The sequence below is a fragment of the Phalacrocorax carbo genome, chromosome 16 (assembly GCF_963921805.1).
Source record: "Phalacrocorax carbo chromosome 16, bPhaCar2.1, whole genome shotgun sequence".
In the NCBI taxonomy this organism is placed as follows: Eukaryota; Metazoa; Chordata; class Aves; order Suliformes; family Phalacrocoracidae; genus Phalacrocorax; species Phalacrocorax carbo.
Genome location: NC_087528.1, coordinates 6,672,311 through 6,685,868, shown reverse-complemented (window position 1 = coordinate 6,685,868; position 13,558 = coordinate 6,672,311). Strand labels below are relative to the sequence as shown.

General features: G+C 48.1%; 1 protein-coding gene across 1 annotated transcript in view; it reads left to right on the top strand.

Annotated features, from left to right (window-relative positions):
• The window catches only part of RGS9 (regulator of G protein signaling 9), a 35,958-nt gene that overhangs the window by 8,684 nt on the left and 13,716 nt on the right, over positions 1-13,558 (top strand). The window contains exons 3-11 of the mRNA XM_064466961.1: positions 673-723; positions 891-997; positions 1,755-1,806; positions 2,862-2,920; positions 3,325-3,401; positions 5,109-5,190; positions 5,587-5,649; positions 12,151-12,180; positions 12,856-12,917. Coding sequence (XP_064323031.1) covers positions 673-723; positions 891-997; positions 1,755-1,806; positions 2,862-2,920; positions 3,325-3,401; positions 5,109-5,190; positions 5,587-5,649; positions 12,151-12,180; positions 12,856-12,917 — 583 coding nt within the window. The remainder of the gene's footprint in view (positions 1-672; positions 724-890; positions 998-1,754; positions 1,807-2,861; positions 2,921-3,324; positions 3,402-5,108; positions 5,191-5,586; positions 5,650-12,150; positions 12,181-12,855; positions 12,918-13,558) is intronic.

The window sequence follows — 13,558 nt, the reverse complement described above, 5'->3', positions numbered from 1 at the left end:
GACTATGGGTATGACTGGCCACACCCCACCAAAAGAACTGGGAGAGATGACGTGTTTGTGAATGCAGAAATCTTTCCGTTTGACGAGTCCTGTGACCACTACAACTTGGATCTAAGACTGAGACATCCCTTCTGCACTGAAAGTCCTGTCTGCTAAGGGGCTCAAGAGGACCGGTCACTTGCTGGTCTCTTACTAAAACTGAGACAGGACCATGCTCTGTGAATCTGGAGATACTTTGCAGTGAATCTTTTCGAGACAAGACGGTGCAAAACAAGGGGCACTTCACCTTTGCTGACATGGAAGTTGTTGAATTGCTTAAGTCCTTTCTAAGCCAGCGACGAAGCCTTAAGTGTTGCTCAGGCCACACGTGCTTTTCCATGCTCACAGCGTGCCATCCTGAGGTCACCGCCTGCCTCGGGCTCCCTCTCGGGGACTGACGCCTGCTTGGTCAGGGGAAAGCCTGAATGAGAGCATGGCCGGTGAGAGACCGGCAATGCATTTTATTGCCGCTTCTTTTGCGTGGTGTATTTGAAAGCATGTTTGCAAGAAGGGGTGAGTACACTCAGTGAGATCCAGAGCACAGTGAGGGGTGAAGACTGGAGAGGTCTTGTTTTGGCCCGTGGATTTTGGCACACCTGATTTCAAGCACTTGGCATCTTCTTTGTTTTACAGGTAATGATATATTGCAGTGGATTCTCCAGCGCTTGCAGATCACTGAAGAAGGTGGGTAGAAATGTAAAAGTTGAGGCTTTTTCAGCTTTGAGTTGTAAAACTTCATGGTATCCATGGCCAAAACCTCTTAGATGAATTCTTTCCTGAGTAGCAGCTCACTTTTAAATTCCAGTGCGGTGGTTTTGTGCAATCAAAATGCCTGCCCTCTCCATTTTCAGAGGCACTCCACCTGGGGGACCTGTTTGTCAAATATGGATACATCTACCCTCTTCAGGAGCCAAAGAATCTCACCCTTAAGACAGATGGCAGCCTGTACAGGTTTCAAGTGAGTTGCACCTTGTCTAAAGCCCTTGAGAAGGAGTGCAGCACTAGTTTTATAAACCGGCAGCTGGGGCAATTCCCCAGGAGCGGTAGCTGTGACGCCATGATGTATAGCCATGCTTCATCATTCAGTGTGCAGGAGGGAGGGATCCACAGGACAGTTTCCCCAGTTCTGTGTATCAGATTACAGTTTACAGGCAAACTGTGATACTTCCTTCAACTAAATTGGCGTACTTGTTCAACTTCAAAATAGCTGTGCTTTTTTTCCAAAGACATGTTCCCTTCCAGGTCTTAAAGTAGAAAATGGAATCGCTGGTTGAAAACAGAATGATCAGAGGAGATTGAGTAGTGAATATACAAAAAGCACAGTAATAATGGGATGTTATCAAGGTTTGTGGTTGGACTGTTTCCTCTACGATGGGAAATTAGGGTACCCTCACTTGTACTCTGAATGAGGAGTCTGGTTCCCACACGGTGCCAAATCAGGCTCCATCACGTCAGTCTGAATGCTCGGGCAGCAGTGCGAGGTTGGCCACGTTAACCGACTGCAGAGCAGGAGTGGATTTGACATTGGCAGTCTGCTGACTGACTCTCCTGCTGTAGTTGGCCTGCATGACCGTGCGAGCTGACATGCAGCTAAAGAGCTGAGGCTCCGAGTGTAGCAGAGAGCTTTCCTCTCCCTCCAGCATGGGGGGTGCTGTGTGCCTCTCGGCACGAGTTCAGGGCTGCTGTGCACTAACGAAAGGCTTGGTTTTTTGCAGACCCCCTACTTCTGGCCTGCGCAGAGCTGGCCTGCTGATGACACGGACTATGGTAAGTGATAGCACTGTACATGTTTAGGAGGCATAGTGCAAGCCCATGTGTTTGTGTACGCAGTCCTGCACCGTGTTTGCTGTTCATCTTTTTGTGCTGCGTGTCTACATGCAATGACCAGCTCTTGCATTTTCTTTCATTCTGTTTTGTGAATAATTCTCAGTAATGCTGAACTGAGGAGACGCTTTGGGTGTGACTGCCTTGTGGTGGCCTTGATGAGAGAAAGGGCTTAAGCTTCTCTTGTGTTCCACTAAGATCCACTGCACTGGAACACATCTGAAATATTGTACTGGGTAGGGAAGACTTTAAACACAAGGTTAGAGTTCCCTGAGTAGTTAAGTGTATTCCTGGATCTGAGGCCAAGACTCTCTTTCTTTAGATTTGGATCAAAAGTCCTGCATTCCGAGATAGTTTGTTCTTTATATAATGCACAGTGGCTCCCAGTATCTCCTAATGGCTCTTTCCGCATCAATCTTTTGTTGCCTTTATAATGCTTTTTATTATGGGGCTGGTCATGAAATTTGGACTGATCAGCTTGGTTTGCTCCTGTGGGCTGTGCAGTTCACAGGCCGATTTGTTTACACCAAGATTGCCCTCTGTGGCTCTTATCTACATTATGCTGTAGATCTGGGGAAATAAAAAAGCCCGTTTTAGATTGGAATGTTTTTAATAGAACTTGGAACAAAACATTGGCCTGTATTTGAAAACTTGGCGGTCAAACTCTGAAGAACTTCAGCATCTTAAAGATTTGGTCCAGTGTGCTTTGACCCGTGAAACCCTGGCTGAGCTGCCAAAGGAGGAGTGACTGCTGGCGGAAGGCACACGCCACCGGTTCTGCATGGCTGCTCCCAGCCTGGGCACTGGCTCGTGAACCATCAGCAACCAAGTGAAAGCACTAAGTTCATTTTTTTCAGTGAGCTTTTGTGAACTTGGAGCCCAGGCCTGGGAAGATGTAACAGACAAAGATTCCCGTGTTTGTCGCATGGGTAAAGTTTTAATTATTCTTGGATTTGTTGGTCTAAGTATAACTGTCTTATTTGCTTCTCCCTCCACAGCAATTTACCTAGCAAAGAAGAATATTAAGAGGAAAGGGATTTTAGAAGAATACGAAAAGGTAAGGAGACGTTGTATTTGTTCCATTGCAAGCCTCTCATTTGCTATAGTTTTAGCCCTCTGTTACGCTCCTGCTAATGCTGGAGCACAGCAAAAAAAATCACCTCTTCAACTGCATGAGGTGTTACTCCAGCAGGGTCAAAAGCCAAAATTTTGGAAGTGAAAAAGTAGCCAGTACAGGAAAATACTCTGAAGTCAATGATAATTTTAGCAGGGATAATTGCTCTCCTTGCAGTGGTATTTTTGAACTGTTGCAATTCACGTAATTACGTTCAGAACAATCCAGATTTCTTGGTTTGGTTGCCAGTGTGGCCTAGTTGAGTTATGGATAGTCAAGAAAACCCTAGCAGTGGGGGCCCCTTGTCCAGAATTTTCACACTAACTGCTTTTTTATTTTTATTCCAGGAACATTACAACATGCTCAATCAAAAAATAAACTACAAGTGGGACTTTGTTATTATGCAGGCCAAAGAGCAGTATAAGTGAGTTGACTTGCGTTCCCTTATTTTCATTATCGGGGAGGGTATGAGGAGGCAGAGCTTCGCTGCCTTGGTACACAGTTAAATTACAGTTTAAAAACATAAACTGCAGCTTTAAAATAACTTGCAAGTGCCCCTCAAGATTGTGACGCAGACCCGCCTTTTCATTTCGGCTTGCGGTTCCTCCCTCTAACAAGTAAACTTTGTTCACTTCGCGAGTGAAAGATTTCAGACGTTTTCAAATGACTGGGCGCCCGCTTGCAAAGCCTCGCCCTTGCCTGCTGCACCTGCGTTTCTCTCCCCGCCTGGCATTTGTCTGCCGGAGGCATGGAATCGGTGTAGTCTGAGGGCACGGGCGGGGGTGGGTGTCTTTCCTCTGACACATGCGCATGCCTCTCTGCAAATGGTTTTTGTACATGCATAAGCGTGCAAGGGGAGGCTTAGATTTTGCACCTGATGTGACTCCCTGAAGAAGCCGAGGACTGATGCTGCAGTGTGCAAGCCCTTGTTACAGACAGCTGCTTGTAGCTCAGGGTTGTCCACGAGCGTTTGTGGATCAGGCTACTGGACTTAGGACCTGTTATTGGTGTGGTTCAGTTACTGCTTCTACGTGTCTCACAGCTGAACTGAATGGTGTGAATCAAGAAGCTGGAATGTTCCCAGCAGGGACTTCTGGAGAAAACTCTGAAGTGCATACTTAGGCAATCCTTCAAATTCCCAGGAAAGTTAGTGAACATGAGGTGGGATCACTGGGATCACATGAGATAGGATCTTTCCTACTTCTGTGGACTCCTTCTACTTTTTTTTACATCCCAGCATGGCAGACACTGCCTCTGCTGTCTTCATGGGATAGTAGCCAAGTCATCAGAATACAGTTCATCAGATAACTGTCTCATTAAACACGAGACTGTTGTTCTTGTAAATTGAGGTCAGACTTCGGCTAAGAGATGCCAAATGCAGTTTTAAAGTTAGATACCAAGACTGTGTCTGAACTAGTAGATTAAACACGTCTGAGGCTGTTTGATGGTGATGCTGGGGCAGACTGGTGCAGAACAACCCGCATCCACCCTGCTAACCACAGCAGGGTGGCCACATGCAAACAGCGTTTTGGGAATGCTCCCTTGCCCATGCTAAATCCCAAATTGTGCCCACGACTTGTCTGGGAAAGAATTAGTTGGTCCAAGCCCAAACCATGCTGGTGCTTCTTCTATTTAATAGTAGAGGTGATTTGGGTTTTCGTGCCTGGGAACATTGCTTGGCCCCATTTCCAAATCACTTCTGTAAGAAATGCCCCCCTTTACTGTGAGACATGTCTGGGATGTATCTCTGCGTGGCAGTCCTCAGTTACTGCCTGGGGACATCAGAGGTGGATAAACATGAGGCAGCAGGACTGACCACAAGTAGCGGGTTGTTACCATAAAACTCTGTCTAATCAAAAGAGGATGTGTCTGCTCCCAGCTGAGCTCGGGAAGATGATGATTTCTCAAAAGCTACAGTCATGTGTGACCATGTGAACAGCATGACCTGCAGTCCAGAATTAGGCAGGGTAAGATGTGGTTAGGAGGCTGCATCAGAGCATCGCAGTGTCAGGCTGGGACCTGTGGGGCAGGGGAGACTGGAGGTGTGCCCCCTTTCTCATCCCACTAGTTTTAGCAGAGCAAAATTCATTCATTCCCCTGGTAGAGTTAAATCCTATTCTTGGCTTTGCAGGGCAGGGAAGGAGCGGAAGAAAGCGGATAGGTACGCACTGGACTGCCAGGAGAGAGCCTACTGGCTTGTGAACCGAACTCCTGTAAGTAGAGGATGTTGGTGTGTGGGTTTAGTGCCCTCCCTGCAGCCATCTGGGACAAACTCCTGCACGCCAGGGGCACGCCGTGGGCATGGCCTCGGGGCTGTGCACCCTGTCGCTTCTCCTCGGGGAAGGGGTCAGCCCAGGCCTGCCCTGAGTCCACACCTTTCTCCTTGGTTGTTCTCAAAGGTGCAAGGGAGGGAGGTCTGGCTGTATCACCCATGCTGAGAGGGGAGCATTGCCAGATCCAGGGGGCATAGCTGCCCCGGGGCACTGCTGGCTGGGAGCTGCTGGCAGGGGAGCCCTTTGGGGCTTGGGGGTCTCCTCACGCATTTGTGTGACCTGAAAACTTTAAAACAAATGAGTTACAAAGCTGTTGATGTTTCTTGTTCATAACAGCCCGGCATGCTGGACGTCCTAGAGTATGGATTAGATCGCGTAACGGATCCCAATGAAAATAAGGTAAACCAGGTGAGACAGGTTTTGTTTTCACACCTCCTGAGTTTGTTCAGGAAGACCTAGACAATGTCCCTGGGCTTGTGGTTTTTTGGGCACCGCAGGCTGAGCAAGTCAGCTCAGCCGTGACAGCCAAACAGGCCAGAAGTTGAAGCCATCTCATTGTCCAGGGGGTGGGGCCCTCAAAGCAGGCTTTGGCAGCATCTTTTGGCTTGAAAATACTTTGTCAGCTTTCTTGCCACACCACTTAGTGTGAATGTTTAGCTACAGGACATGTTTTCTCTGCTGGTGAAGCTGAATTAAGGAATCCTCTACCTCCAGGTGCTTGTTGCTGCCTTTTTATTAGTGGTGAATGAACTGTGAGGGGTTGTGGGGTTTAAAGAATCAGAGGAAAGATCCAGGTTTAAAATAAAATGACAGAATACCTCCACAAGGGTAATGTGTGGCAAGAATGAGAAGTGATGTGGTGGAGAGGAGACACAAAAGGTTGCCTGAAAATGCATATTGTATAGCTAGACCATAAACAGTTTATGAACTGAGGCCACGGAGGCTGTACCTGAGCAGGACTGGTTCAGAGTCCACAATAAGACAAATGCAATCAGCAGATGAGGAGCTGGAGCTGTTCTTCTCTTTCTCCACCGGTCCTTTTAAGCGATCCTGCATTTGTGCACTTAACAGTGTTCATTTGGAAGTGAAGCCAAAGTGTCTCTCAGCAATTAAATGCAAATGTAACTGCGATCACACTCACGGTATTCCCACAACTTCTCATTTTTGTAACAGCCTTTAAGCATATGAACAGCCAGAGGCAGGATAATTGCTTCGGCCAACTGTGTTCTGTTGCTATAGAGACTGAAGATGAGCAAAATATAGGGTTGGGGTGTACTTTTTTTCTTTTGTGCTGTAAGTAGCAGCTGCCAAAAGCTGCCCCCCCCCCCCCCCCCTTTTTTTTTTTTAAGAGGAAAGGAGGGGAGGAAAGGGAGAGGGGAAAAAAAGGAGTAAGCCAACTTCTCACCCACAGTTTTACAGCTGACATGGAAGGAGATTTTAGGTTTGCAAACGGTCGGAAAGCCTGTAGCCAGCTGTTTGGTAGCACAGAGGAAGAGAGCTGAGGGATCTCCATTCAGTTCCCACCCTGGACATGAGACACGGTCGATTCCTTCCATCAGCAGGGACACCAAGGATGGCATGAGCCAAAGGACACCAGCTTTGGGGTGACTTCACTACCACTCACCTTTAGGCTGATCTCTGAGCTATGCCTCCTTTGTGGGGGCTGAGCTGAAGAAGGGAAGGTTCTTCTTGCTCTTCTTTTGCTTTTGAAAGAGCAATTGATGTCACATTAGGCAGCCAAAAGCCCACGTAGAGCCACCTTTGGACTAGCAGGTGCAGTCTGCTCTCACAAACACCTGGGGCTCAACAGCCGTTGGTGAGCAGAAGGGATGGCCCAAGCAATGCCGGTAATGCTGAGCTGGACTGTGCTTTGTTGACTATACTTTACCCCTGCTGAAGGCAGTACGGAGTGTTATTGATGTTTTCTGTGGGCCCAACCTCTGGCTCTGACATAGGTGAAATGATGAGAGCAGAAAATGAGTGCATGAATCCAATGCCCATTTATTTGATTTCTGTTTTGATGTGATTTCTGGTTTGATTTGGTTCCTGCTCAATCTAGCTTCACTTTGTTGGCCCATTAGTTTTCTTTTATCTTGATAGCTGAGGAAGAAAATATTTCTGGTGATAATTAATTTATGACATCCGAATGACTTCTTTGAAGCTGATATTGGCATGAACGTTTCACTTGCCTCAGACCCTTTGGTGGGCTGCTCTCTCCCTAATTGATAGAGTCCTCTGGGGATAAACAGGTGCTCAGCCAAACATCACACTCCTTTGAAAGGGACTTTTGCTACTGACCCATGAGCGACCCTCTCGGTTATAATGAGTTAGGAGTTGTAGCTGGGCAGGAGGAATAAGGCAGAAGTAGCCATCCATTGAACAGCTAATTAAGGGATGCTTTAGCCTTTTGTTACCCAGGTCTCAGGCTCCTGATAGAGCCTCACTGCTTAGAGAGTTACCAGGCAACTGCCAGAGCCTGCTGCCTGCCTGCAGGTGCACACTCAGCTTTTGCCTTCTTCTGTAACCAGAGCCTTTCTGAAACGCACTTTAGCTTAGCCAAAAATCACTGCGCTAGATTCAGGGACTACTGAGTGAAATGCCCTGGCTTGTTGCACGCAGCAAGTCAGCCACGGATCATCAGAGAGCAGCTAAAGGCACTTGGTTTGTTCAGCCTGGAGCAGAGGAGGCTGAGGGCTGCCCTCATGGTGGTCTGCAGCTCCCTCACGAGGGCAGGCACTAATCTCTCCTCTCTGGTGACCAATGCCAGGACCCGAGGGAATGGCAGGGAGATGTGCCAGGGGAGGGTTAGGCTGGGATTAGGAAAAGGTTCTTCCCCCAGAGGGTGGTGGAGCCCTGGAACAGGCTCCCCAGGGAGGCATCACAGCACCAGCCTGGGGATATTCAAGAAGCACTTGGACAAGGCCCTCAGAGGCGTGGTGTGAATTTGGGGTTGTCCTGTGCAGGGACAGGAGTTGGACTCAATGATCCTTCCAACTCAGGACATTCTATGATTCTGTAGTCATTGCTGGTCTTTAATTTCATAAGTCTCTGTCGGTTTGGCTGTCTGATAAATGCCTAACTTCTGCTGCATCCATCATGTCTTTTGAAATAACAGGGTCAGAAGCAGATAAACAAGATAAGGGAAAGCTGGCAATTTGAATGAAACTGGGCATATGGACTGTTACAGATCTGATTTCCAGCTGTTGGCTGGAAGCACCAGCACAGTGGAGATGCATGTTGAGAGGATCTTATGCTAGGCTTACAATTTGCCTCTGGTGTTTAGGGCTCTCAGCTGGGTACGCGTAGGGAAAGGCCCACATCTGCACCCACATCTGCACCCAAGAAGAGGTGTTCATGTGTGCAGAAACAGCTGTCTGCATGCTGGAGTGCTCTTTGCCAGTGCAGTGTCAGGCAGTGCCCACAGGTCTTTGCAATAAGTGAGCTCTGGAGGGAGGCCGAGCTGTGCCGGCAGTGCCCCGTGCTCGGCGGCTGGCGCGCTGCACAGGATCCCTGTGGTCATCCTCGCAGGTTGCTGAGCTGTGTGCATGGACAGAGTGCGCTGCGGCGTTCAGGGCAGAGTGTGGGTGTGATTTGCGGTGCCCTGGTACAAAATGAGCTCTGGATAACAGTGGCCGGTGCTTGTTCTTCAAGCTCCATCTGGGTCCAGCTGTTTATGGCCTCTAAACACTGAACGGTGGCCAGACAGGCAAAAACATAATGACCATTATCTCCACAATGTGGTCAGGAAGACCCACACTGAGAGCAGAGGAGGTCTGTGCAAATGGCTAGCTGGACATTAGCAGATGTCCCAGCTCTTGGAGGAGCTCGTGGCTTCAGCCATGTGGATCAGCTCCAGACACAGGGCTCTTGAGCACGTCCTGGCTGGCTCCCAGCTGAGATTTGCAGCCACTGCCTGCGTGCATGAGGAGTGCTCAGCTGGTGGCAGCGGGGTGTGACAAGGCTGTGCAGGGTGTCCAAGTGCTGCTCTGTGTCTCGGGGAGGAGGATGTTTACCAGCACGCGGCACTCGCCTGAGACAGACTGAGGTCTTTTGCTAATTGCCGTTTTGATTTGAAGCCTGCAGGGCTGGGGAGCTTATCCACGGTAATTGCAATAAGTCACTCGTTAAGGGCATTGCAAAATTAATCTCATTATAAGAAATTACTCTTTTGTTCCAAATATTATTTCCTTCCAAATGAGGGCGGGTGGGTGGGTGCTACAGGGCACTTGGGCATTGCTGCTGTCAGTAGCAGGGGGTAAGGACGGGTCATATGGTGGGAACAACTGCCAGTAGGAAACGGAGAGTATTCAGGGTCCCTTTTACTAGCAGTGAAGCTGGAAACTAGTCATGGGAGCACTGTGGGAGAAAGGGAAATGAAATGGTGTGTAGCTCTGGGGTGAAATAGCTGAGATCCTTCCCAGTTACTGTGGATTTGAGAACTGGAAAGGGCTGAGCACAGCTAGCACCTGCAGCCGTCAGTAGGGTGTTCAGCCCCGAGCTCCTCTTTAATTCTGCTCCAGTTCAGTGGGTGTTACTACTTGGTCATGCTCATCCCTTCTCATGCCATAGCCTCCTTTCTGTGTGAGCCTTGGCAAATCACCTCCCCACGCCAGAGCACCCCACCAAAGCCCCCCCTGGTTTTCCCAGAACCAGCTGTCCGGAGGGCTGATGTACCCACTCAGGCAGGAGGGGATCCTTGGTGTAGGATGCACTTTTTTTTTTTTAAAAAATCTTTCCTTGTTTGTAGACATGGCATTAGCTTTGATTTTTACTCTCTCCCACATATAATTTTTCTGTTGTGATGGCATTTTAATTCATGCCTTTCTTGCTCTATATAACATTTTAACTTCTTGTGTTCTTTTCCTTTCCCACCAGCTGTTTGTCTCGTGTGTGTGGTGTGCTGTCTGCCTCTAAGACCCCTGTAGAAGATAACACAACTTTACTACCGTGTGAGCTGCCTTCAAGCCACTATGCCAGCATCCACCTCTCCTCGCCCTGCTGCACCAGGCCTGCCCGAGGCACCCACTTGACAAATCAGAGGAAGAAATGAGGGGCCTTTTTAAACAATCTAATGATTTTAATGTGTTGATTTTCCTAACGTAAATGTCCTAGCTATGCTTAAGTTCCATCAAATGGAACAGTTCAGCTGGCACTTGTAAATCTGATGGGGCCTGGTTTGTATCTCGGGTTCCCCAAGGAGATAGTGAACTTCTATCATGCAGGAAATAGCTGGCCTGAAACAGAAACAAAGTTCTCTAAAGAGGACACTTCTAGGACAGTAAATGCAGTGAATTTCTCTGCCCAAGCAGGTAACTTTTTTTTGCCTTCCATTTCTACAGTCTATCTGAAACAACGATGACACTGTAGAAATGGGGGGAAGAAATGGTGTCTACACTGAAGCTGGCCTGGCATCAAGGATGCAGCTAAGAGCAGAGAAGGCTGAAAAGCTGTTCCTTAGTCCATGCATTCTCAACCATTTATAAGATATCCCAGGAGCCTTTGAATCAGCAAGGGAGGCTGTACAGCCCTGTGACCAATGATGCCATTGTCTGAGAGCTTTTTCCTCCCCGTGATGTGTCAGCCCTCGCATGCAGTTCCTCGTGTGCGGCCAGCAGAGCATCGCTGCTGGTGCAGCTACTGGTTGCTTTCCTGTTTGTCCCTGCTGAGATTATGTGCACTGCAGTCACTCAGAGCTGGTTGTGGTACTTCAAGCAGAAAAAGCTTCCTTCCCTCGAGATGCCACAGTGAGGATTTCTGTTAGTACTACACTGGCCAGGCTAGGTTCATGTTAGGGTCAGATGGGCTGGCGTCACGGTAGTGCTGTACAGATTGGCTGATCTGCTGCATATCTGGCTCCTGCTGTTGAAATGGTGAGTGTGCTGTCTCAAAACCAAACAAGTTTCAGCAAAATATGTGTATATTTTAGTTCCATATAGAGACAGGTTTCTCCCTCCTGAGCAGGACTAGTGACGATGGTTAAAATGCAAAAGCAGATCTGCACCAGTGTCCCCACAATGGTCCCCTCACAAAGCAGCCCAGGGTGAGCATCTTGCCTTCCCCAGAATAGGGGCAGCTCAGGGTGCAGGTTCTCTGGTGACAAAATGGGAGAAGCAGGCTGCCTGTGGCATTTGATACCAGATGCTTCATCCCTCATCACTCGCACGCTGCACTTCACCAAGACACTCTGAGACCCACGTCTGCCACAGGGTTAGTTAGACAGAATAGTTCTGGGATGCAGGTCTTGTTGGCTAAAATGGGAGGTGAAGAACTGAAACACTGCATAAGCCTTTAAAGGATTGCTGGGAGCTTCCCTGACTTAGCCTGTCTTTCCTTCTCCCTCCTCAAGTTTATTGCACACAAAGTAACAGTGCTTCAAAGGAAGCTGTGAGAATAAACACCCTGCAGTTAATTTCTTGCCTTCAACTGCTTGCTCATTTGTGGATGACATGTAACATAGTCTGAGATATTCAAATCACAACGTAAGCACCCTTTGCACAGCAGATACTGCGTCTGAGGCTTTTAATTGTGGTGTTTATATTTTGCAATGTGTTGCTTCCTGTCTCCTTTAGCTAATATTGAATGATCTAATCTGTGTCTTGTAAACGAATCTATTTTAGTTCCATTAGAATAACCCCTTAATTGAAGGCATACAGGCAGCCTGTGATGGAAGAAGCAATGCTAAACAGTAAATACAGCTAATGGAACAATTTATGGTGTGTGGATGCTCTTAGCTTTGATGATACCCTGATTAGCTGAGGTGCAGTGTTTGATTTTAATTGTAATGAGAATTAATTGGAGAGCACTGCACAATGGCAGCCCTGCAACGGTGTTTTCATGTCTCAAAAAAGGCAAGTGAAAGCACCCATCCCAATTTAATGATTTTTGTTTCTTTATTTACAGAAAAAGACTATGGATGTTTATAGGAGAGAGGTAGGTGATCCTTCCCTCGCTTCTAAGTGTTCATCCTAGAACATCATGCTTACATCAGTGTTGCACGGGGGCTCAAAGGCCCCTGTGCAGGGGACGAGCTGTCATTAGAAATGCCTGGGTTTGGCTGGCAGAGTCTCTGCCCCATGGAGCTTTTGGTCAGTGTGCTTTCAGGACATTTCCTGCCTCTGCACCTAACACTGCAGGCGGCCAGCAGCTCTCCCAGTGATGGGAAGGCTCAAGCACGGACGGACACTGGGGCTAAAATTCAATAGATCAAAATTAGTGGTGGGTAAATCATAGGAGATACATCCAGTGGCACCATCGTAGAGACAGCCAAGGATCAATGACAATTACATGCTAAATCATCCAGAGCATTTGTAGGTGCCTAGAATGGTAGCTATCCAATTTTTATATAGCATGGGGAGTGCTTTTTAATTACTTGCACATTGCAAAATGCTCTTCTGACATTTGCAATAAGCTCAGTGAAAACAACCATTTTACTAAGACAGTTTAGGGATTCTCCGATTCCTTGGACATCCAATAATTAAGGAAGAAGCAGTCACTGTTGTAATTAGCCTTACTGCCTGGGAGGGGGCATGTTTGAGGTTCAGAGAGAGATGGCCTTGTCTTCACATCTCCATGCTCCTAACCATGGATGTGTCTGATCCCTCTCAGATCATGTACTATCAGCAGGCCATCATGAAATCCAGAGTAAAATCTTCTGTCTCTCTTGGAGGGTAAGTCCTGATTTCCTTCTGTCCGCATATTAATTAGTCTTCAGCGCTCATGTCCTAATGAAATGATTAAGCTATCAGCTCAGGCAGCTGGTGACTCAGAGGAATCGATGTGGTGGCCACACGCAGGGCTGTTTGTGCTGTCTGGGCTGTTTTGCCTGGGCCTGGAGGCATAAGGCAGAGGAGGGGTCAGAGTCCCAGTCGTGATGAGTCTTCCTCGGAGCTGAGGGGAGCTTTGCTATGAATGTCTGTAGAGCAGCACCAGCCTCCCGGTTGAGATTCCCTCTGAAATCAAGAGATGTTCAGCCCGGTCAGGACTGGACTGTGGTGCTTGGGACCCAGCACAGCTCTGCAGTCTGGAAAAGCAGCTGTGTGGAGGCTGGCTTGCGAGGATGCAGCAGTGTGTCCATCCTGCGCCTGTTCCTGTGCAGGATGAGTGAGCAGCAGAAACAGACTGACCCTCCTGTCCCTGGTCCCCAGCCCGCTGGGCTGGGTTCAGCCCGGTGAGTGATCTTGCTTGTATGGTGATGTGCAGCAGAAGGCAGCAGAGGTGGGGAAGTCTCTGGTTATTCTCTGCTATGAAGTAACACACGCTTTTCCATGAATGGCCAAGCAATTAATTAGCAATTTCTCTTCTCAGTGGG